This window comes from Cannabis sativa, chromosome X (genome assembly GCF_029168945.1).
Source record: "Cannabis sativa cultivar Pink pepper isolate KNU-18-1 chromosome X, ASM2916894v1, whole genome shotgun sequence".
Classification (NCBI taxonomy): Eukaryota; Viridiplantae; Streptophyta; class Magnoliopsida; order Rosales; family Cannabaceae; genus Cannabis; species Cannabis sativa.
In genome coordinates, this window is record NC_083610.1 from 20,676,513 (window position 1) to 20,700,901 (window position 24,389).

The following is a 24,389-nucleotide window of genomic DNA, read 5'->3' on the forward strand; positions in this document are numbered from 1 at the left end:
AACCAATGAAATAAAAGCGATTTCTTCTCGGATCTAACTTTTTCAAATTAGGATCATAAATCTGTACTTTAGCTGAACAACCCCATACACGAAGATGATTCAGACTAGGCTTCCGCCCAGTCCACAACTCAAAAGGGGTCTTATGAACAGATTTACTGGGAACATGATTTAAAATATAAGTTGCAGTCATAAGTGCTTCACCCCATAAAAACTCTGGAAGATTTGTTCTACTCATCATGCTTCTCACCATATCCATGAGAGTGCGATTTCTCCTTTCAGCAACGCCATTTTGCTCAGGTGAACCAGGCATAGTGTATTGAGCAACTATACCATTTTCTTGTAAGTACTCTGCAAAAAGCCCCATGTGTTGTCCAGATTCTGTATAACGACCATAATATTCTCCTCCACGATCAGAATGAACAACTTTGATGACTCTTCCTAATTGTTTCTCAACCTCATTTCGAAAAATTTTGAATTTATCAAGGGCGTCAGATTTTTCTTTAATTAAATAGGTGAATCCATAACGAGAAAAATCATTGATAAAAGTGATAAATACTTGTTTCTGCACAACGTGGTGGAATAAGGTCCACTAATGTCAGTGTGGATAATCTCTTATAAAGAGTGACTATAGATAGCAGTCTGCTTTCTTATTTTAGTCAATTTTTCACAAGTACAATCAGCACAAGTATTCCAACCAGAAACATCAACAGAAGGAAGAATTTTAGCTAGAAGGAATCGATCATTTTTTGTTTAGAAATATGACCCGATATATCGTGCCATAATAATAAGGATGTTATCTTAATATAAGATTTCTTACCCACAATATTCACAGCATTAAAAAAGGAAGCTAAGGAAGTCAATGATAATTTGAAAAGAATATCAGAGTAAAAACAGTTTCCAATTATTCGGAGTCAAACATAATGTTAACACTATAATTGGTAAAACGAAAAGAAAATCATTGTTTAACTAAACGCGGAAGCGAAACTGAATTACTTTAAAAGTAAGAATCAAGAAAGTACTGTTCAAGACAATCTGAACACTAAACTGTAATTCAAGAATAAATATGCCAACATAGATAACATCATCGCTAACATAAGTGCCACTTTAAGCTTTGACTCCTTCTCACTTATCTTCTTGAAATCCCTTAGCCTCTGGTTGTTGTTGTTTCTCTTCATATTTTCTTTATCCTTTGTTGGGCTTGAGTTGAGAAACAAAGTGAGAAGGCTCATTCTTTTCATTTTGTTAGCTTGCTTGTTTCAGCTACACACTGAGAAATTAGATCACTAAAACTCCATGTTTTATTATAAGTGTTGTAAAATTTTGTCTTGATAAGACTGAAAGAGTCAGGAAGTGCATGAAGAGCTCGATGAATAATGAAAGAGTCAGGAAGAGGAATATTATGATCTTTCAACTTGGACTGAACATTCACCAATTTCAGAATAAAATCTCGCACTCCTTTTAATTCATCATACTTAATGGTTGTCATTTCATCCATAAGATGTCCAGCTTCAGCGTTTTCACCAGTGTTAAATAGTTAATTTTTTTTTCACTGCTTTGAAATATTTCATTAGCATTTGTGGTGTTTGGCAAACCACCAAAAGATGTTCAGGAATTAAACGTTTCATAGCAATGAGACTAAGATGATTTGAATTTTTCCAATGTGCATGAAGAATTTTTGGGCAACAATTCTGATATTAGAATAAGATCAGCAGATTTTTCTTCTCGAAAGCATAAGTCCAAATCTATTATGCCTAAAGTAATTTTCACATCTCGTTTTCATGTCTTAAAGTTGGAAGCATTCAGAATTCAGATGAAAACGTTATTGTTGTTCGCAGAAAGGAGACCGAAAAATCCAAAAATTAAAACTTGAATAAGCAATATGAGCAATGCATTAGAAAATATTGTAGAGTCAACTGGTCATTATAAACTCCCCTTTGGGGTGAGAATATAACACACACATGATCTACCTTCATGAAGTTAACAACAAAGAAAAAATACATATCATTTAAGAATTTTATTACCTTTGGGCAAATAAAATTCTTAAAAATATGTATTAATTCAAGCAAAAAACTAATAATAAATTTATATATTTAAATTATTACCTTTGGGCAAATAATTAAAATATATACATTTAATATTAACTCACTTCATGGAATGTGAACTAATATATGTAAATACTACCTTTGGGCAAGTAATTACACATATAGTCAACCAAAAGATATAATATTTTCTTCAACATGTGAAATTTGGTGATAAAACAATCATTGAAAATTAATAATTTTCAACCAAATTTCCAAAAGAGATATATAATTGCTTTTATTATATTGATAATCAAAAATAAAGTGTCCACCATAACACATTATTTTTGTATCAAACAACCAAATTTTATAACTTTAGAACAACAAATAATCAAAAGATGTGAATATAAGAAAATTGGTGGAGACTACATAGTCAAAATAAATTAAATAAGAGAGTGACTATGTCATATGGAACGAGAAGAAACCCAAAAAAATTTCTATGATTTACGGATTTTGAAAAATCATCAAAAATTATTTTTAATAATTTTTTAACTGCATAATTATCATTAAAATAATAATAATTATTAAACGGCGTCAAAAAATTAATTAAAAATTACCAAAAAATCAGAAATCAAATTTTTATAATGCTGGAAAAAAGAATCGTCGAAAACGGAGTCACGAAACTACCTCACTCTCTCTCACTCTCCGGCAGCCGCGAGTGGGCTTCGTCCCAGCAGGTTGTCTTCAACCTCCAGCAACCTCCATGGCTGAAAAAACTGGGTTTTGTGCGACCCGGTTCAGACCCGAGCGGGTCGGGACGAAATTCCGGCCAAAAAAGTGACGAAACGGACGGGAAAAAGAGGGATTTTGATTGGTTTACAATTTCTAATACATGTACACTACTAATTTCGGGTATTAAGGTTTAAATCTCTAGATTTCATGGCAAAAATCCATCCGAAAATTAAGAACTAAAAAAAAAATGTGATATCAATTCTCGATGGAAACACGAAATAAATTGTGTAAGAACATTGATAAACAATTAATAATGAGATATCTATAATCAATTTTAGATCAAAAACAATAAAATCAAAAAACACAAATTATAAACCCTAAAACTTTAAAGTTGCAATTCTCATAATATACATAATGATTTCATGCATATAATATATCAATAGAACAAGAATTTAATGATGAACAAAACCCCTAAAGTTTTAACATTTAAAAACAAAAAATTCAACATAAAATAATAACGAAATTAATATGTAATTATGGATAATTAACATATACAAATTAATTATACTAATTATAGGTTCTAAATCATATACAATAGGTAATCTGATACCACATGTTAGATAAATTAATATAAACCCAAGATCAATTTGTATATAACATAGAACACAATAATAATATATAATAATTAGGTATGCGTACCTGATTAATCCATAACAATTATCTCTGTTTGATCCACAGCAGTTACTCCACTTTGATAGTACAATACTATCAACTAAGTCTTCCTCCCTAGATCTCTAAATTATTTATCTGATTATCAAAAGGTATACAATTGTGATGAGACAATATGTATTTATAGAGTTAGGGAGGGGACTTAGCTACAAAACCCTAGTTGGGCTGGGCCTGCTCATCAAAGGCTTCAGTCAACTAACCCAAGTTTTAATAAAACCAATAAAATTTAATGTAAGCCCAAATAAAAGTCCATTGAACTTTCATTCATGTTAGACTTTTTTTACTAAAATTAGACAAAAGTCCTTAAATTCAACCATCTCAATAGTTCAATATAATTTAATGTATAAAAGTTCAAGAATAAAAAACTTAATCAACATTTATTTATTTTTAAAAGAGAATATAATAGGCTTTTTAAAAGGAAAAAAAGCATATAAAGAAGTAAAAAATAAATCATAAATATGACCAGGTCATCAAGCATGTTGATAATTAAACTGTCATTTCCAATTATACATTCATGCATAAACTGAATCTAATATTTATTTTCTCTGTTCCTATGCCCAAAACAATTTGATGAATCCTCCTTCAAATAATAATGTCTCTCCTCCTCAAAATCATCCTACCCATTTGTTGCCTTCTCACCTTTCCTTCCCTCTTCGCTCAATCTCAAACTAACCCAACAGGTACGTAATCATTTGATCAATTCTGAATCATTATTATTATGATCATTGCATGATTTTTAATGCCATTTTCATGGAACAGGGTATCTGTTAGATTGCGGCGCCGGTGAGTCTTCCAGTGCCGGAGTCACCGTCAGCGGGTTGAGATACGTTACCGACGAGGGTTTCACCTCGGCCGGGAACATAACGAAGCTCAAACAGAATGACCTCGTCCCAATTCTCTCCACTCTCCGTTACTTCCCAGATACCTCTGCCCGGAAATTCTGTTACTCGATTCCTGTGATTAAAGGCGGAAAGTACCTTGTGAAGACGACGTATTACTATGGAGGATTCGATGGAGGTGATAAGCCGCCGGTGTTCGATCAGATCGTGGAAGGAACGAAATGGGGTGTGGTTGATACGAGCGAGGACTACGCCAATGGGCTTAGCTCGTTTTATGAGATTGTGGTTTTGGCTAAGGCGAATAGGTTGAGTGTGTGCGTTGCTAGAAATGGGGAAACGAAGTCGAGCCCATTTATGTCGGCTTTAGAGGTGGAGAACTTGGATGATTCGTTGTATAATGCCACGGATTTTACCAACAATGCGCTTAGCACAGTGGCTAGGTGTAGCTTTGGTGAAGATCATTCTATTGGGTAAGTGAAACTCGTAACCATGCTCCTAACAAGTATTATTTATTAAATTAGAAGAAATGCTAAAAAGTAAGTATTCTCTTATGTATTAATATTGATATTGGTCTAACTATAAGTATCGGGTCTTATATAATTTAATATAATAATTTTTAGGGAGTATCGTTAGTCAATCGCAAATTGACATGTCTAGCTGTCCTAGACACCACTGATGCCGAATAAATTAAGAAAATAAACAAGGTCTAGATATATAGAAGAACATAGATTAGGAAATACTGGTTAATCTGTCTTTCATAATCTCATTGATCATTGTGGTTTTCAATTGAGTTGTTTAAGGAGATTCAAAAGACTCTGATCCATGTTGGATATATATAATATATATATTATATAAACATGAACCTAGCTTTCCAGATGACAAATTCAACCGAATATGGCAACCCTTCAAGGACCTAAATCCTGTGGTGATTAGCCATCACAAAGTGAACCCTTTAGAATTCTGGAATGTCCCACCCGAAAAGGCATTCAAGAACGCGATTACAACGAGCAGAGGAAAGAGGCTACAAATCCAATGGCCACAAATCTCAGTATCTACTGGTGACTACTACATTGCCCTTTATTTCCAGGACAACAGGACTCCAAGCCCATATAGCTGGAGAGTCTTTGATGTGTTAATAAATGGCAACAAATTCTATGCTAATCTTAATGTCACAACCAAAGGTGTGACAGTTTATTCAACTCAATGGCCATTATCTGGGCAGACTGAAATTGTCTTGATTCCCAGCAATGATATGCCTGTTGGACCTGTGATTAATGCTGCTGAAGTCCTGCAAATTCTCCCCCTTGGTGGAAAGACACTTTCTAAAGATGGTAGTTTTGTTATAAAACAAAATCACTTTTTTTTCATAATGAAAAATCTCATTTGTTAATAATGTGTTTTTGGTGATTGTTAGTGGTGGCAATGTTGGATTTGGGTAGACAGTTTAACAATCCGCCTTCAGATTGGAGTGGCGATCCTTGCTTGCCTAAGGAGAATTCATGGACTGGTGTTACATGTTCTCAAGGGAAATTTGCTCGAGTTGTTGCTTTGTAAGTAATTTTATTCGAGTTTTTTGCTGCTAAACTCTCTCGACTATCATTTCACTTGTACTTAACTTTTCAAGTTCAAATTTTGGTGGTAAAACCATCCAAACTATTGAATTGTTAGCAAATTTAAAGTATTATCTATTTTTTTTCAGTTATAATATGAATTACTTATATATCTTCTTAAAAATAAAAGAATATTCTGTTAAATTTAACGATTAGGTTTGATCTCCCGTTAACAAATAAAACCAATAATTAAACCAAAAAATCAAACAATCTTTTAAATATTAATAATCTCTTTTTAAATTAAAAAAATCATCTTAGCCACATATATCTCTAACAAACCTATCTTAAAAAAGAATATTAATAATTTTTTTTATTTATTTTTTAAAAAAGAAAAATATAGATAAAATGTCTAGAAAAGATGAAATAGCTTAAAAAAATAAAAAGAAGATGAAATGAAATTTATGTAATTAGTATTTACCTTATATGTTTGTGCTTATTTTTAGTTTTATTTTTAATTTTACCACCAAGAGGGGAAGGTTGAAAAATATTAGAATATGAAAATATTATTGGTGCTTATTAGTAATTTGCAAAGAATGTGAAAATCTATAAATATATAGTTGTGTAGCTATTATTAGATATGAAATGAAATAATAGAACTTTTTTCAGTTAGAAGATTAATGTACATTTTACTATTAATAACTTACATTATTATAACACAACTATGTTTTACTTACTAAATATACTGACACATATTTTATTTTTATAAAACAAATCATTCAAACAATTATACTATTTTAATTATTAATTAAAATAAAAAACTAAAATATTAAATAAAACTAACACTACGTGGCTTGGCACGTAACAATCACCTAGTATACTCTTATATACGTGACACGTTTATATTAATATACCTAATATTATTATTTAAAAATTGCAAAAAATTATTTCAAAATTTATAATATTTATTTTTTATTTTTTATAATAATAATATTATAAACGTGTCACGTGTACAAGAGTGTACACATAAATATTTTATGGTAGCAGTTAACTGAATGACACTTTAAATTTGTTAATAGTTCAGTAGTTTGGAAGATTTTACCACCAAAATTTAAACTTAAAAAGTTAAATGCAAGTGAAACGATTAGTGAATGGAGAATTTAGCCGCCAAAAACTCTTTTATTTATAGTCATATTAAACTAGAAATGTTATTATTATATGTTACAAAGATTTCATCCTCTTAAGAATTGTTGTACATGTGTTTTCTGTAATGTAAAGGAATTTAACTAACAAGGAACTGTCTGGTACTCTGTCTCCAACCATAGCAAATTTAACTGCACTCAATCATATGTAAGTAGTAAATAGTAATGACACCATTAATGTTTATGCTTATCTAATTAATCTCATCATTAATTACTCCTAAATGAGCTATGTTTATTGTAATAATGATATGATTATTTATTACAGATGGCTTGGGGGTAACAAACTCTCAGGTACCATTCCAGAAATGTGGTCACTAAAGGATTTAAGGAGTTTGTATGTCTCTTGTGAAACTTGATCATTTATTTATCTAATTATTTCTTTTGTTCATTATTGTTAGCTCTTTCACACTTTTGATTTGGTTTTTTTGTTGAAGACATTTGGAGAATAATCAGTTTGAAGGACCAGTTCCTAAGTCTTTGGGTCAACTTCCACATCTTAGTGAAATGTGAGTCTAATTTTATGATCAGTACACAACAAATCTTTCAGCATATATATCAGACAACTAACTTGATTATTTTTAATCTGCTTAATTAACAGATTTCTTAATAACAACAAACTGGATGGCCAAAATTCTGTTACAGCACAATAGGAAAACGTTGAAAGTATACAGTAAGTATTTATAATCTTCTTTTGTAGGATCTTTAACAGGGCCGACCCGGAGTTTAAATGGACCTAAAGAAAAATATATTTTTTGAGCTCTTATTTATAAGAATAAATGGTATTTTAAAAAATTATTAAAAAATATTTTTTATTAGGATAACTTTAAAAAATTATAAACATAAAATATTTTTAATATTTATACGGTTTTTTAAATTTTACTTACACAAAATACAGTCTTTTGGTGTATTTTTATGTTGTCTTTTTATTATTTTATTGTTAATTTTTTTTATTTATTTTTTTTATGTTATTTTGATGTTGTTTTCTTGTTATTTTTATGTATTTTTTTTTTGTAATTTTCTTGTATTTTCAAAAATTAGTGTTATATGTAATTATTCATTTTTTATTTGGACCTTAGACACGAATCTATTTTGCCTTAAGTTAAAATTTAATCTTGTAGATAAAGTTGCTATTTATTTGGAACTAAAATATAAATTTGGTATTTTTTTTCAGTCTAGGGAATAAAACTTGGTAGAGCTGTAATCTAAGAGGAACAATGGATATGAGTTTGACAAGCAATATTGAATGAAACCAAAATTTTCTAATTATGCTAATCATAATGGATTATATGGAGAGATGACAAAGGTATCTCAGAAATAGATGATGTATGTAATGTTATTTGCAAAGATTATATATTTCTGAGTTGTTTTTGCTTTGCTTGTAATCTTATTTGCAGTAGAGAAAGCCACAGTTGTAACCACAGAAGAAAAATGATTAAAAGAAAAAAGAGAAAGAAATGGATATACAGCTGATTCTGATTCATATTAATTTGCTTAGGTTTGTTTGGAATGAAGGAATGAATAATTGTAATAAGAAGTTCCTTTTATTTGCTCTAAATGAGTGTTATTTGCACTAAAATTGGTTCTTTTTTCATTATAAAAAAATTGGTATGGTATATGGTCTAATGCAACTGATACTCAATTTTCGACTGGTATCAATAAATAAAAGAGTAATTTGTGGCGAAACCTTTTAGAGAAGAGCATTGCTACGGTGCACTAAGGTGATTAGTACTATGAGAAATAGGACCCGATATTAAAATAACGATATTATACCTCATAAGTGTGTTAAGTAATATTTAATGAAAAGTTATCACTATCTCTATTCTATTCCTGATTATGAGCAACCAATCATTCATGCACTTCAAAAAAAAAAAAAATCAACTTAGATCTAGAGGTGTTTATAGGACCACATATAATGTTTTTAAGCATATTCAGATCCGATCAAATTATATATTGGATGTTAGATTTTACTATCTAATCCAATTAATTTCAATCATCCAATCGATCCAACATCCAATAAATATTAAATTGGATCGATTTTATCTATTGGATATATTTCATGTATACCTATTAGTTTAATTTGGGTTTATACAATAATTTAGACATAATATTTATTGGATTAGATCAGATCTATCCATTATTTTAGATCCAATAATATCTATTGAATTGAATTGGATCCATCAAATCCAAAAAAAAGTAAAATTTTAATATTAATTTTTATACATACATATATTTTTTTTTTTTTACGTATAACAACATAAAATTTAATTACTGATTCTAACTAAATGAAAATATCAATTAGTTCGATTGAATGTTGAATGTATTAGATTCTTGGATATTTCATCTGATTCAATTGGATATTCAAAAATAACATCCAATCTAATCAGATCACAATTGAATATTCGATATTTAACGATAAGTTATAATTGAATCGGTCGAATGTCATTGAATTTGATCGATTTATGCCCTACCCAAAATCTAGGGTTATTCATAAATATCGAAAAATCGAAACTGACCATCAAACCGACCAGACCGTAATCAAATTTTCGATTCCACATCATCATCGAATTTGACGATCGATTTCAATTACGATTTTTTTTATATGGATTTCAGTTTTCGAAATAAAAAAAATAGTTAAACTAAAAAACTGGTAAAATCGCTAAAAACTACCATAAATTGCCCAAAATCACCTAAAACAGCCAAAAATCGTACGGTCGATTTTATACGATTATAATTTTTAGAGAGTCTGTTATTGTTTTTGTAAAATAAAAATCGTAACAAACTGGTCGGTTATAAATTTATAAAAACTAAACATAACGGATCGAATTTCACCCAATAATCACAAGAATTTGAGTAAATGTGTCCTAGAATGGTTGAGTAAATGTGTCCTAGAATGGTTGAGTAGATTCAATGATGACTTTTGAATTTCGAGTCTTTTGACCAATGAAGATATGAGATATGTATATATACCTTTATAAAGTTCACCTTCACCGGCCATTGCCACTACCACGCCGGCTCTGTGTCTGTGTATATATATATACTTGCTCCCTTCTTCTTCTTACTTCAACATTCTCCATACTTACAGACTTATCCAAATTCAACTTCATTCTCATTTTCATCTTCCCTGAATGTTTGCTTCAAACCCTACCTCCTCCTTCTTATCCACTACTAACCCCAATCGCCTTCCACTCCTCCGACCACTCCCGCGCCGATGCCGACCTCTCGCCGGAGACATTCCAACTGCCCCCTCATTCCCGAGATTGGTCCAGTATCCATTCGTCGCCGACGTCGCCGGAGCTGGAATTGGTTTTATCGGCTCCGACGGAGGTGCGTCCATGGACGGCGTGCAGAAGCGAGGAGGTTTTAATGGCGGGATTAAGGTGAATGCCAAGGAGAAGAAGTGGTCACGTAGTGGAGAAAGCTATCTGGCTGATGATGATGATGCTCTTCCGCTTCCCATGACTTATCCCGATTCTTCTCCGGTCACGGCGGACGAGATTGAACGCCGCCTCCAATGCGATCCCAAAATTGAGGTTTCAATTTTTCCCCAAAAAGTGGTATCAAATATAGTCTTTTTAGTTCTCTTATTTAACTATTATGATTTTGTTTAAAATTGTAGGATTGTAAAGAAGTAGTATATGAATGGACTGGAAAATGTAGAAGTTGCCAAGGTTCAGGATATGTTAGTTATTATAATAAAAGAGGAAAACAGGTTCTCTGCAAATGCATTCCTTGCCTTGGAATTGGTATTGCTTTGTTCTCTTTATTTTCACCAAAATTTCAATATAATTGTCTATGTTTTTTGTGTGCTGTTTCTATAGCTCAATTTACAGCTAATTTTATGAAATGGTGGAATAAAGAAAGATTACTCCTTGAATGAATCTTGGCATATACAATCACCCTGCAATTCTGTTTATTAGATTTCTCAACTGAAGGTTTATTAAGGAAAAAACTAAGTAAGAAAATAATGATTTCTTGGTAATTATAGGGATGAGCTAAGTTGAAAATTGTTCCCCCACAAAGTGAAAGGAACAGATTTGTCCACGAGGGCTTGTTAGTTGTTGCTTTGTTACATAATAAAGAGTTAGTTTCGTTACATTTAACACAATTAGCTTAAGGTTGTTGGATATTTTCTATGATAATTTCCTTTTGTGTAACTGAGTGTAAATAGGGTTTTGTTTTGTAACTTAATTGTGTTATTTTCACAAGATACTGATTGGTTGATAACTACAGGATATGTTCAGAAGTTTACAGCTCGCAAGGACATAGAAGTAATGGAGGATTTGGATCCATCGTGACCCAGAACAGTAGAATTTTTTATTTATTGTTTAATTTTTCACAACTCGGTATTGTGCAATCATCTTGATGAAATGTAATCTTCTCTGTTTTTCTTTTCTTCTCTCTTCCTGAAAGTTAGCTTTATATATATATTTACTATAGCCCTTGACAACCGTCTCCTTAGGCAGAGTTAGGAGAACAGGATAGCAAAGTTTGTAGGCAATTCTTTTTTAGCTTTGGCAAAGAATGTATTCCTTTCTTTGCTTCTACAAACTTTTGTTATTATTCTTTACCTTATCTTGTTCATTATGTCCTAAGATTCTATTTGACATACTTGTTGCCACAAGTTGATGAGGAATCAATGTCAACCTCAGATATTGCAAAATTCCAATTGACTAAAGCATCAGAACGTTTATTTAATTCATTCTCTGCAGCCTATAAATATGCCTCAGGTTCTGTATATATAGTTTTAAATTATTTTAACTTGATATCCCAGTTTGGTTTCAGCAGTTTCATACATCTACCAACCAAGAACACGTCGGAGAAATGTCGAAGATAAGCTTCCTTGATTTCCAGTATAACATCTCTAAGAGAAAGTTATTGCAGAAGCCAAGTCGCTTGTTCTCTCGTGACAGGCAGAATTCGGGGTTAGTGCCTACCTTCATGCCAAAACAGGATGAGCTGAAACTAGTTTTTGACAAATTTGACTCCAACAAAGATGGAAAGATATCTCAGCAAGAGTACAGATCGGTTCTGAAAGCACTAGGTAAGCAAAACACAGCTGCAGAAGTTTCAAAGATTTTTCAGGTAGCTGATCTTGATGGAGATGGCTTTATAAGTTTCAAGGAGTTTGTGGAAGCACACAAGAAAGGAGGTGGGGTTAGAACAACTGACATACATAGTGCTTTTCGGACATTCGATGTTAATGGTGATGGAAAGATTAGTCCAGAGGAGGTTTTAAATGTACTGAGGAGGTTGGGAGAGCATTGCAGCCTTGATGATTGCCGTCGAATGGTGAGAGCAGTTGATGCAGATGGGGACGGTATGGTCGACATGGATGAGTTCATGACTATGATGACTAACACCATGAACACGGTTGTACTTTAGACATTTCATGCTGGAAATGGTTTCCATTTTTAAGTTTTCTATGTCAGTTGTGCTCTATGATTTTTATAATTTGCTTTACTTTTTAAAGATTGTACCTATAATAAAAGGCAAGCATAAATGCATCATACATTCGATTCAATCTCTTAACTTTTACACGTTGAAAAGCTTTAGCTTTCATTTTCAATTACAAAGTAAAAGTGTGTCGATTTTCACTAATCCCACATTGAAAGATAAGAGGCCTTAACAAATTTTCATTTCATTCTTTTGTTTGGTTACATTTTAAAATATTGGAATGTCATTCTAATGGAATGCTCATTCCACTATTTTGGTGGAATGATTATTCTATTTTGAAATGGAAGAAAAGATCATTCTAATGTAATATGAGAAAAATATTTTTTTTATCAATTTCTTTTATATATTTTAAATTTTACTGTATTCTCGTTCTTATATGTTCATTCCTCTCAACTAAATGCCACTAAGTTAAAAAGAAAGAATATGACAAAGAGGAAAAGTGGTCGAGGGTGCATATTGTAATTAACAATTTGCACTTTTAGATTATCATAGTATATTTTTCGACCAATTAACCAACAAGAAAATGCTTTGCAGAATCTTTTTATCACCACATTCTGTGTAGTGTACCATTCCTTTACATAAATTCTGCCTTTGGTAGATAGAATCTTTTTATGAGGACCATGAACTCTTTATTCTACTTTTGCTTGGTGTTCTTTAACTTCGTTTTATTCAATAATATACACATGCCTACATATATATATAGCAAAATTTTCATGTGGGGTAGTTTTCTATTTAGGGCCTTTAGAAAAATTATAACTATTTTTTGCATGACAATTTCTACATTATGTCTCAATTTTATTTTAATTTTTATATTTTAGAAAAGAATAAATATGATATTTACCCCTCTAATTATTATGTGTTTTTTTTAATGTTTCGTGTGGCTAAAATGATGAACGAGATGGTGCCAGGGAAGAGGTTCGACAGGTACCATGAATTGGGTATGGTCGAGGTTAGAGTCATCATTGTCTACATGATCACACGAGGCAACTCACTCAAAATGTTCCATGACACTATGAAGACCACTTACTTAATTATGATACTCACTCCAGTCTCACCTTCCCATCTTCGACAACATAACAATCATCTCCCTTGGAGCGGTTGTCACATCCTTGAGCTACTCCACCATTGCCTAATTAACTCTCTCTGCAAAGGAGTTGCCCCAGATATGACTTATGGGCACAGACCTTCAACTTCTTTAGCGGATTGGGAGATGTTGCCTTAGACTTCGCGTTAGAAATCCAAGCGACCATTACACCCCGGATAAGCGCTCCAAGAAGCCCATGTGGAAAGGGGTTCTAGTGGCCTATGCGGTGGTGGCCGTGTGTTACTTTCCGGTGGCTTTGGTTGGTTATTGGGTTTTTGGTGACAGAGTGTAAATTATGAATGAGGAAACGAATAAATAGTTTAACATAGTTTTCCTTCCCCTATAAACAGAATGAATAAATCAAATCCATAGATCTTTCACATATTTGCAATAATTGTACAAAATTAACAGCAACATGTTGAAGAGAACCTGAATAATCATAGGCTTGGATTTGCCAGACAAACCGATATGCATTCTATTATCGGTATCCATAAGCTCATGCCATCGGAAAATTTCACATAAAGAAAGGAAAGTAGTTATTATATTTGACATTCTAGAAAATAATTGATTGAATTCATAGCAACAGGATAACACATTTATATAGCTGCAAATGGCCACTTCCTACAACTAGAAGAACTGATGCTCATCTCCATAAAATCCCATCAACCTTGTCAATTTTTTAAGCTTTACACAATAATTGTATTGAGGGAGGAAATCTTTGTCAGCTGTGTATAATAGTGAAAGCCAATCATAAAGATTACCAGTAATCTCCACAAGAGCATTTTCCATCCTTGAAATGATGAAATCTTTTGTTGTCTCTAACAATCAATTCCCTCCCAACAATCTTGGACATGATCTTGATGGCATTATGGCAATCTCCACAGACTCGCAGATTCTTAATGATCCTAAGAGGTGTCCTCGCCGGAGTACTAATCAGGCCATACGCAATTGCCAGCCGCTCGCTGTGATAGAGCAAGGCCTGCTCCTTGGCTTCCTGATCAATGTCATGAAGCACATATCTCGTGTCGGGGACATAACCAGCTTCCCTCATTCCACTCAGGGCTTTCAACTTTTCATCATCCTTGTATAGAGTTGGATTTTTGAACTCAACAATCTTGTTCTTTCCATCTAACATGTTAATGGCATTAAGCTTTTTGGGTGGTGGAGTAGGGATCTTATTTGTAACAGCCTTAGACTGGTCAAGAGCAGCAATGATCTCCTCAGTACGGTCTAGAAGATCAACATCCCCATGAATCTGAGCATAATCTCTCAAAGCCTCCCAAACTTCCACAGTGGGCTCGAAAGGGAGTTTCGCAATGTAATCTTCTGCTTCATTTAGATGTCCACACTTACCATAAACACCAAGTATCCCCAAATAATGCTCCATCTCTGGAGCAATTCCATACTCGGTTTTCATTGATTCGAAATGTATAAACGCTTCTTCCACAGCATCTGCACTACCACAAGCCGAAAACACTGCAAGAAAAGTCTCGGAATTAGGTTGGAATCCTTTTTCCCTCATCTGCTCAAATAATTGCAATCCATCATCTCCTAATCCGTTATCTGCATATCCATTTATCATCAAATTCCAAGAATCAAGAGTTCGGTCAGTCATATAATCAAACACTCTCCGTGCATCAGTCATGCTCCCACATTTCACATACATTTCAATAACCTTATTGATCAGCTGACGTTCACTCCTCCAGGTAGATTGCAAAAAGAAATCATGAACCTTTTTAGCATTGTCCAGCAATTTCGATTGCCCACACAACTCAAACAAAGCATGAAAACAATTTGGATCCGCTTTCACCCCCTCCTTGTCCATCAACTCAATAGCTTCTTTCACCTTCCCCTCTTGACACAGTCGGCCTAAATCTGAAACAGAAGGTTGGATAACATTGGGAATCTGATTCTCAAAAGCCTGACCTTGGCCTCGATTTAAAGCTTGATTGTTGCTCATCTGATTAGAGTTTTGAACTTGTCCACTCCACTGACTTGGGTTTGGGCGTTGAGGGTAACTTGGATTCTGGTTGTTCCACTGATTCAACCCTCTGGATTGCTGATAATCCGGGTTCTGATACTGAGTCTGAGAATTCCATTGATTGTTTCCATACCCAGGATTTCCCTGGTTAGGAATTCCGCGATTCTGACCCTGATTAGGATATCCACCACCATAGCTCGGGTTCTGACCCTGGTATGAGTTCCACTGGTTAGGGTTTGTGTTTCCCTGTGGCTGTGATCCCCACTGATCAGGGAAAGGCCTAGAATCGGACGGTGGAGGTTGCTGAGGAGGTGACCTTTGGAATTCATACGGGACGGTGGAGGTGCTTAGGGTTTTGGCTAGGGTTTTAAGGTTGTTGTGAAAGCTATTAATGGAAGTAAAATGAGAGGGATGAAAAGGTCGTACCTTGAATAAGTAAGAGAACTTGGAACATCTGGAACGGCTGATAGATTGCAGAGACGCCATTTTTGAGGAGAATGAAGCTAATACTAAACCCTCTGCAACATCATAAAGCATAAACCCTTGTTTAGTGTTTACCTGTGTGAGACTCAGAGTGTGACTGTGGCCCTTTTGTTTTGAAAATTACAGTTCAACCCTTCTAAGTTTGATATTTACATTTATCCAACTAAGTTGTTTACTATCCACTAAGAATAATCAGAATCAATATTTGTAATGTGTTGTTTACTAAAACTGCTTAGAAATGCAATGATAATGATTTATCTTGTTTACTTTATCAAGAAATGTAATCGAAATGTTGAAAATGAATAAATTACTTGGTTAAACTATACATATGATAGTTATTTTGTAAGACATGTATCAAAGAATAAAATTGTCTTATAAATTTAATATTAAAAATCAAAATTAAAATAAATAAAAATCATTACCCTTGAGACTTTAATGACATTTCTTAGAAAATTAATGTAGAGTCTCTTTTACTTTTCTCCCTTTTTTTTCAAACTCAGAAAGATTTCCATTAAAGCACCTAAAAAAATTTAAGGGACAATACAAACAAAACCAACAAAGCTATATACCCATAGGTAAATCGAGCCACCAAGTGTGAGGGTTATCTAAGGATAAAGCCAGTTTAGCAAGAGCATGAGCAGTATTATTATGCTTTCTATTACAAAAGGAACTCCAAAGATGTTTTTTTTTTGAAAGAACAACTTGTTCATTAAATAAGAAAGTCGATGGGAATCACAGGGGGATTACCCTCCCCTTGATGCAAAATAGCTAAATCGCTAGCAACTCTAGCATTTTTAGCAATGCCATCCGCTAAAGCATTAAGACTACGATTGATAAAAGAAAAACGAACAACTAACAGAGTTTTCAAAACATTAACAATAGAAAAGAAAATATTCGACGCCTTCCAATCAGGAGATCTTGATCTTGTAATTAAAGATTGGACTGCAACTTTTGCATCTGAAAGTACTAGCACTTCATGCCATCCCAGCTCCATTGCCCAAGTTAAAGCAAGGTGAATTGCCTTGAACTCGGCTTCTAGAGCTGAGGCCGTTTCACACTTGAGGGCTTTGACGAACCAGGCACCAGTAGTATAATCTACTGCAATTGCAGCCACTCCCGCGCTTCCCCTTACCCAAGAAGCATCAGTAAAAAAGGCATGGCAAACACGATTGCTAGGAGTGTTGATACCCATCAACTCGGGACTAACAGCAGGGGTATATGTGTCTCCAGTCGACCCCCCATTAGAGCGATTCAAGAATTGGAACTCCCTCAGATTTGATTCAATTTTAATCAAAGCAGTGATAGGATTTGGGGGAGTGTTCTTAATGCACAAATTGTTCCTTTGCTGCCATATTTCAGTAAAAAGACATCCAATATAAGTTAGTAATTCAATCCTACTAACCTCACTTGACAATGATGCTATCAAATTTTCGGTCAAAGAGATCATGTTGTCAACAGGCACCACATCAATTCGGATAGGCAAGCTTCCTCCAAACCAGATGGCCTTGGAGAACCTACACTTGCAAAACACATGTAAGGTATCCTCCTCTTCTTCTCCACACAGACCACAGCTTTTATCATTGATAAAATGCAGCCTATTTTTTGTAGGGATAGCCTCATTTAGAACTCTCCACAACATAACTGAAATTCTTGGGTGAATTCCAGCTTTCCAAATCCATTTCCATATGATAATACCCAACTCTGAAAAGGTTGGATGTTTGAAATGATAATACCCAACTCTAAAATGATATTATTATGCTTTCGATAACTTTCTTTTTTTTCTTATTTAATCAAGTTCTCTTCTTTTTAAATTTAATAAATTAAATAAACAAATGTAATAGAATGACTCTCTTATTATTAATTTCCATTGGTGAATAGTAAACATGTCATAAGTTTAATTTTTTACGGTAATAATATATAATAAGTTATATTTCTGAAACTTTCGTAAATATCTGGCGTTAAGTGTGTCATTATCCACATGTCATATTCTTATTGGTATATTTAAATTAATTTTTAAATAAAAAATAAAAATTTAATGACATGAACCAATTAAGGACTACCATGTGGGCATTGACTTGACACCTAACGGTCTGGTACCTATGGAAGTTCTAAAGATATAGCTTATATAATATTACTGTCAAAAATTAAACTTACGTATTTATCTGCAACTGAGAGTTAAATTTAAGTATTTATGTCGTAAATTACTCATTTAAAATATGAATGGCACCTTCTTAAATCGGGCCTTCCCGATGTTAGGCTATTTTTAGTCTATTGTTTGGATCATTTTTTAGAGTTAATTTTCTTCTTCATGTTACTTTTTGGATAGTTTTGCTGCTTTTGCACTTGTTTTCTTTGGTTTCAGGTTCTTGGAGTTTTAAAATGTAAAATTTATCAACTATCAAAAGGACAAGACAGAATGGAGAATGGTGAAAATTTGAGCTAAAATATTGAAGGCTCGTCACAGCAGAGCATTGTGTGGCTGCGATGAATTGTCACCGATTAGGTGGTTGCGGCGAGATCAACTACAAAATCGAGGTTTTTTGATCCTATACAGTCGTCGCGGCGAGGCTTATGGTGGTCGCGGCGACACCTCCATACGGAACACAAGAAATTTCGTCTTTTCTCAATTTTGAGTTGTAAAGCTAGTTTTTTTTTTTTTATAAAAGGGGGTCACGAATTTTAGAGGACTTACACAAAAAAGAACCTTATAAACACAAGAAGAAGACTACTGGAGTGAGCATGGCGATCTGATCGAGTTCCCCGCCTAATTTTCTCTGCTCTTTAATTTCTTTATGTTTTTATCTACTAAAACTGATTTTATTCCATGAGTTAATTGTGATTTGACTATTTCTTATTTATTGTTCTTGTGGTTTATTTATCCTTGTGTTTATTATATGTTTAAGCTTGATTACTTTATGCATGATTTATGATCCTAATGTGAAATATGAAAAGTGAATATTAAGAATGCTCTAAATTAATAAACATAGGTTTTGATGTGAAACGAAATTATTTATATAACTTGTGTGACTTTTAGATTATTGTTTAATGCAAATTGTATGTTGTTCTATCTCAGAGTTGACATGCATTTATGACATTTATGATCTAAGAAAAATAGGTTAATTTATAATTTGTCATCACATGCATAGAAGGAAGAAGAATGATTAATTAGTATTAATAATTGGCTAATCAAAGTAATTAAAATTATATCCCTAATTTCATATCTATTATGAAACCTCTTTTTATTTGTTTGTTTTATTTAATTTTTGTTTAGCTTATTTAGTTTTAAATTCTATCTATTTCATTGTTAAATAGAAACAAGAATTTAATTAATTGGTACTTAGTTACCGTCCTCATGGGAACGTCTACTTTTATTATTATTACTTGTAAACGATATGTACACTTACATAGCATAATTTTCACAACACCTGACCCGGTTATTCTGGGCTTGATCTGCAAATGGGCAGGACTTTTCATGGCTCATTTGGAGAATTTTTCATTATTTAGCACTTACCTATGTAATTAGCAAAAACATGAAGTCTATTTGTTTGATACCATAACTACAAAATTATTTTTTATTTGTAAAAATTTAAAATTGAGTTTTGAACACAAGTAAGAATGTTTAGCACCATTGATCTTCTTTTTTTCTTTTATTTTTTGAAAAAAAAAGCCTCATTAAAACCTTAAGAGTAAACTCAATGGAAGAAACCTCAAGAAGAAAAAGAGTGTCAGACAATATCATTAATCATAAGAATCTATCTGCAAAGTAGTAAAATACAATCAGGGTGACTGGACCACCAAACATAATGACCATTCAAAGCCAGTATTAACTTTGCTAAAGTGTGGGCCATGTTATTAGCAACCCTAAAAGAGGAAGACGGATTAACCTTACAATAACTAATGACATTGATAACAGTATAGTAAGACTCCACTCTCTGAAAGTCAAGACCCCAGAGTAGATAACCAAAGCGTCAGCAACGTTAAACAATCATTCCAATTCCACGTACTAAAAACTAGAACGAAGCCAATATATCATTGTAAAATACCGCCCTAGCCCCAAATTTACCCAACATATGAGGATTCAACCCTATCATAATGCATCAAATTGTTGTAACACACTTTCAAGACAAATAAATAAAATTTTCTCTATTGATGTAGTAGTGATCTATATTCTTCAATTTTTCACTTTCTTAGTTGTTCTTAATACATTTTCCGACCATAATGTATCGAATTACCACTGTCAACATAAATCAATTAATCCCAACAACTAATCTAAAAAAAAAACGTTAGTAGTTCCTAGCGCCATTTAGAGATAGCGTTTTGTTATTAGTTAACGCTATTCTATGTAAAAATTATTACTTTAAATTATATGAGATTCAACATTTTATTGTATCAATAGCGATAAAACATATTAAAAGATGCTACAGGTACTATAATTAATACTTTTTAGTATTTCTCAATCTAAAAGGATCACTTCACCTTATAGGAATTGAATTGGAACAAAAAGGCATTTTCAATAATACAAACATTTAGAATTTGAAAAGAGGAGAGGAGTACATGTACACGTCCCATATATTTATAAATAACAATAAGTAAATTGAATATGTTCATTGCTTAAAAAAAATATAATACTTAGTAAATTTGTACAAAAAAAATAACCACTCTAGGACCAACATCATAAATATATAATTATAGAAAAATTTAACAGTGCACCCAAAATAAGGATGTACCATGCACCTATCACTTGTTTTTGGTAAGTAGATAGTTATATATAATTTTTTTAGTTATTTAGAATTTTTTGCAAATTATTATTTAATAATTTTGAATAATTTATTATATCAGAAAAAAGATTCAAACAATCTTGTTACACCAATAAAAAAACAAGATTATTTGTAATCTTATTTTTAATACAATAAATTATTTAAAATATTTTCAAAAATTGCAAAATATTCTAAAAATACCATGAATATTATTATATCTACTTACAGAAAACATGATAGTGCATAAAATTGCCCTAGAAATATATATTTATTGCACACTGAAAATCTTGTTCAATTGAATTGAATAGTAATATTTTCATCTTATTATCTTGTCATGGGTGGTACCATCATTGGAGCAGCAGTCACTCCACGTTGTTGTCTTTCCAAATTGGCTTCCCAACCTAATTAATTATTAGTTATACAAAAATTAACCAAAATATAATTAAAAAAAATGATATATAAGATAATTAATTCCTAATTAAATTAAGTACCCACAAATTTATAAAAAGACCATTCAAATTAGTACTTCAATTAATTATAACTAAGTCAATGCACAACAGCACAAGTTTTAAAAACACATTAAATAAATAATGGCAAGTGCAGGATCTGATAATGATGTATATATAATACTTAATAATGTTTAGGTATGTGTGTGAACGTATATTGTATATAAGCATCTCCAAATTTTCAATATTATTTTTATATATATAGTTTGATACTCCTCCCCAGATCCTTCCCCAAGTCAATAGTCAATATTTTTGTATTTTCTATTTGTTTTGGGAGTTTAATTTTATCTTTGATCCATGGTATAATGTAATGTTAATACCAAAAGAAAGATATCATTAGAGATATTAGTACAGATTAACAAAAATACAATTATCATTATTTTTTTTAAATGCATATATTGTATATTAAGGATAATTACAACTATCATTATTTTTTAAAATATGTTTTTTATGTTTACGTTGAAAGATATTTTTTTTATATATTTTTACAGTATTTTATAAAAATTATACGAAAATAACAAAAAAAATATATATAAAAATAATATAAGAAAATAACGTTGAAATAACATCAAAATAATACAAAAAAAAAAATACAAATAATAAAAATACAACATAAAAATACATTAAAAGATCATATATGTAAATAAAAATCGTAAAAATATTTAAAATTTTATACAACTGTATTTTTATAATATTTTTGTGTATTTATGAAATAATCCCTATATTTTATATTGGTTCTGTAATTAATAAGAAAAGAGCATGAAACAGGTTAATTGATATGAAAGACACATTATAAGTAATTTAATGAAACACAACATTTGAGGTAATAAGTGATCGATAATTAAAAGATATTTTTATAATTAGAAAGAATAATATAATTTACCTATTCCAAGATCAAAGCCATGGTACTTGAGCTCTCTGTATTCTTGGCAAAGGGCACAAGTCTCACAACAGAAGTGGACTAAGCAATCAACACAAGGTGCCTCTTCCAACCCATATTGACCTCTCAATCTTGATCGATAGATACACGAGTACAAGCATGCCAGTCCAGTCATATTAACCAACCCATAAATAGCCCCACGACAACCACAAGCTATATAATATCAATACCACCAAATTAATTATATTACTACTCATATAAATGCATATTATTAATTTCTAATTTATTTTTGGTTATTATTAATTGGGCTTACTTGAAGAACCTTTGTCTACAATTTCAGCAATCTGTCCAAATGTGATGCATGGGCAAAAGCAAGTCACCATACCTAACATGACAAACATTATTAATCATACATATTTACAAAAATCGACATAAAAACTCACATAACCTAAATCGTAATCAAAATTCATACAACAACTAACATGTGAACCACTGAAGCAACTACCGAAACAACACAAATTTTAAATTTGAGTACTAATTAATTTGGTGGTATTGATATGCTAGATACAATACCCCTTAATAATACATATTTACACTTCAAAATACTTTTTTTTTTTTTGTATTTTTATAGAAATTTACATAAAAACTCATATAACAACTAACAAAGCAATCTAAATTACAACCAAAACTCACAGCAACCAATATAGAAACCACCGAAGAAACTATTATAGTAACCCAAGGTCCCAAACCGTAAATTTGAAAGAAAAAAGATAAAAAAAATAGTATATAAGGTAATTTCTCTTAATATTAACTTACAATTTGCTGGGTCATCACAGCAATGGCAAAGACCAGAAGACCACTTCCCTGTGGCTGTACCAGGAACAGGCATTCTGGTTATGTAAGGAACATGATGATGATGATGATGATGAGGATAAGCTGGTTGTGCTAGACTTGGATTTTGATTTTGATTATTATTATTTACTGTTGGGCTTGAATACTTCTTATTATCATATTCATCATCTTCAGCTGGTGCTGTTGGATACATGATTTATTGATTTGGTAACTGGTTACCAAAAATATTATATAGTAGTATTATAACTGATATTATTGATATGAGGTTTGGTCATGACTCTTATGAGGATGAAGTGGTTGTCTATATATACTATATACATATATAGTACTACCCCATGACTCATCATGAGATGTGTGTACCATATTTTAATATATACGAATAGCAATAGGCTTTTATTTATTAAGTTACCGTTTGGTGTATCAAACCCATATACATAAAATGTTATATACTTTAGTCTTTGGACCATATATAATATAGATATAAAATAGGAAATAAAAATTGGTTGTCTCGATCGATGTTTTTATGTTTTTGTCATTTGAATTTATAATTTATTTTTTGTATATGTATTACAATGTAAATAGTAGATATTTAATTGGGATACCATATTGAAAGGGTTTTATCTTCGATTTTTTTTTTGTTGGTCAATTTTGGTTAAAAAAAATCTTGGTAGAGATATAGGTACTTTTATTTTTATAAAAAATAAACAAATTTATATTCATATTTTATACTCTAAACCGAAGTTACTATTTAACGCGGCCGCCAAACCCTAAAGTAGCAATAATTTATTTACCCTTAAAACCTAAAATAAATCAATTTTTATACTGTATTTGTGTTTTTGGAATAAGAAAATATATAAAATATTTTAGGAAAAAAAATGAAGAAAAAAAACGGTGGTTAAATTTATGGATGAAATGATAATTTAAGTTCGGTGGTTATTAAAGTTTCGAATGAGAAAGATTATGAGAAAAGAGAGAAAATAAAAGATCTCAACTTATTTTTCTAAGAATTTATAGACTTTATGTCTTCAGTTGTTTTAAAATAACCGAAAACATATAATTTTCACTAATAAAGGGATAGCTTAGTGGAGATCTATGTATCTTTAGTTATTTCAAGACATTACTTTTATTTTTAGGTTTTATATTTTACATATGGTAAAAAATTGAATGTATACACTATTTTTTTTTTTTTTGAAATATATACACACTATTTTTTTAAGTAGTGTATAAATTTAGTGAAAATTTATCAGAATAATTTATATATAATATACTATAGAAAATAATTAATTAAGTTTACTTGGCACGCACGTATACGTGTTTTTATTTTA

The 24,389-nt window shown here is 31.6% G+C and overlaps 5 protein-coding genes across 7 annotated transcripts; 3 read left to right on the plus strand and 2 right to left on the minus strand.

The window, feature by feature from the left end:
• The first annotated feature begins 3,935 nt into the window (after positions 1–3,935).
• On the plus strand, positions 3,936–8,742 carry LOC115706897 (probable LRR receptor-like serine/threonine-protein kinase At1g67720). Of its 3 annotated transcripts, none has more exons than XM_061105279.1 (9): positions 3,936–4,159; positions 4,239–4,788; positions 5,186–5,649; positions 5,733–5,868; positions 7,144–7,215; positions 7,333–7,358; positions 7,502–7,573; positions 7,666–7,737; positions 8,239–8,742. In XM_061105279.1, exons 1-9 carry the CDS (start codon positions 4,072–4,074, stop codon positions 8,241–8,243), a joined length of 1,485 nt encoding a protein of 494 aa, XP_060961262.1. In that variant the 5' UTR covers positions 3,936–4,071; the 3' UTR covers positions 8,244–8,742. The 3 variants fall into 3 exon arrangements, with proteins under 3 accessions (XP_060961262.1, XP_060961263.1, XP_060961261.1); XM_061105278.1 differs by having other exon boundaries at positions 3,937–4,159; positions 7,333–7,401; XM_061105280.1 differs by lacking the exon at positions 7,144–7,215 and having other exon boundaries at positions 7,333–7,401.
• Positions 8,743–9,912: 1,170 nt separating this feature from the next.
• On the plus strand, positions 9,913–12,588 carry LOC115702920 (protein disulfide-isomerase SCO2). Its single transcript, XM_030630387.2, has 3 exons — positions 9,913–10,597; positions 10,684–10,810; positions 11,298–12,588. The coding sequence occupies exons 1-3, from the start codon at positions 10,193–10,195 to the stop codon at positions 11,360–11,362; spliced, it is 597 nt and encodes a 198-aa protein (XP_030486247.1). The 5' UTR covers positions 9,913–10,192; the 3' UTR covers positions 11,363–12,588.
• On the plus strand, positions 11,889–12,588 carry LOC115702921 (calmodulin-like protein 30). Its single transcript, XM_030630388.2, has one exon. The coding sequence runs from the start codon at positions 11,889–11,891 to the stop codon at positions 12,447–12,449; it is 561 nt and encodes a 186-aa protein (XP_030486248.1). The 3' UTR covers positions 12,450–12,588.
• Positions 12,589–14,055: 1,467 nt separating this feature from the next.
• LOC115702918 (pentatricopeptide repeat-containing protein At2g15690, mitochondrial) lies at positions 14,056–16,171 on the minus strand. Its single transcript, XM_030630386.2, has one exon. The coding sequence runs from the start codon at positions 16,121–16,123 to the stop codon at positions 14,363–14,365; it is 1,761 nt and encodes a 586-aa protein (XP_030486246.2). The 5' UTR covers positions 16,124–16,171; the 3' UTR covers positions 14,056–14,362.
• Positions 16,172–20,601: 4,430 nt separating this feature from the next.
• On the minus strand, positions 20,602–23,412 carry LOC115702388 (protein PLANT CADMIUM RESISTANCE 3). The gene is made up of 4 exons (XM_030629857.2): positions 23,029–23,412; positions 22,526–22,597; positions 22,216–22,425; positions 20,602–21,227 (listed from the first exon to the last, which is right to left on the minus strand). Exons 1-4 carry the CDS (start codon positions 23,255–23,257, stop codon positions 21,151–21,153), a joined length of 588 nt encoding a protein of 195 aa, XP_030485717.2. The 5' UTR covers positions 23,258–23,412; the 3' UTR covers positions 20,602–21,150.
• Between the last annotated feature and the right edge of the window lie 977 nt (positions 23,413–24,389).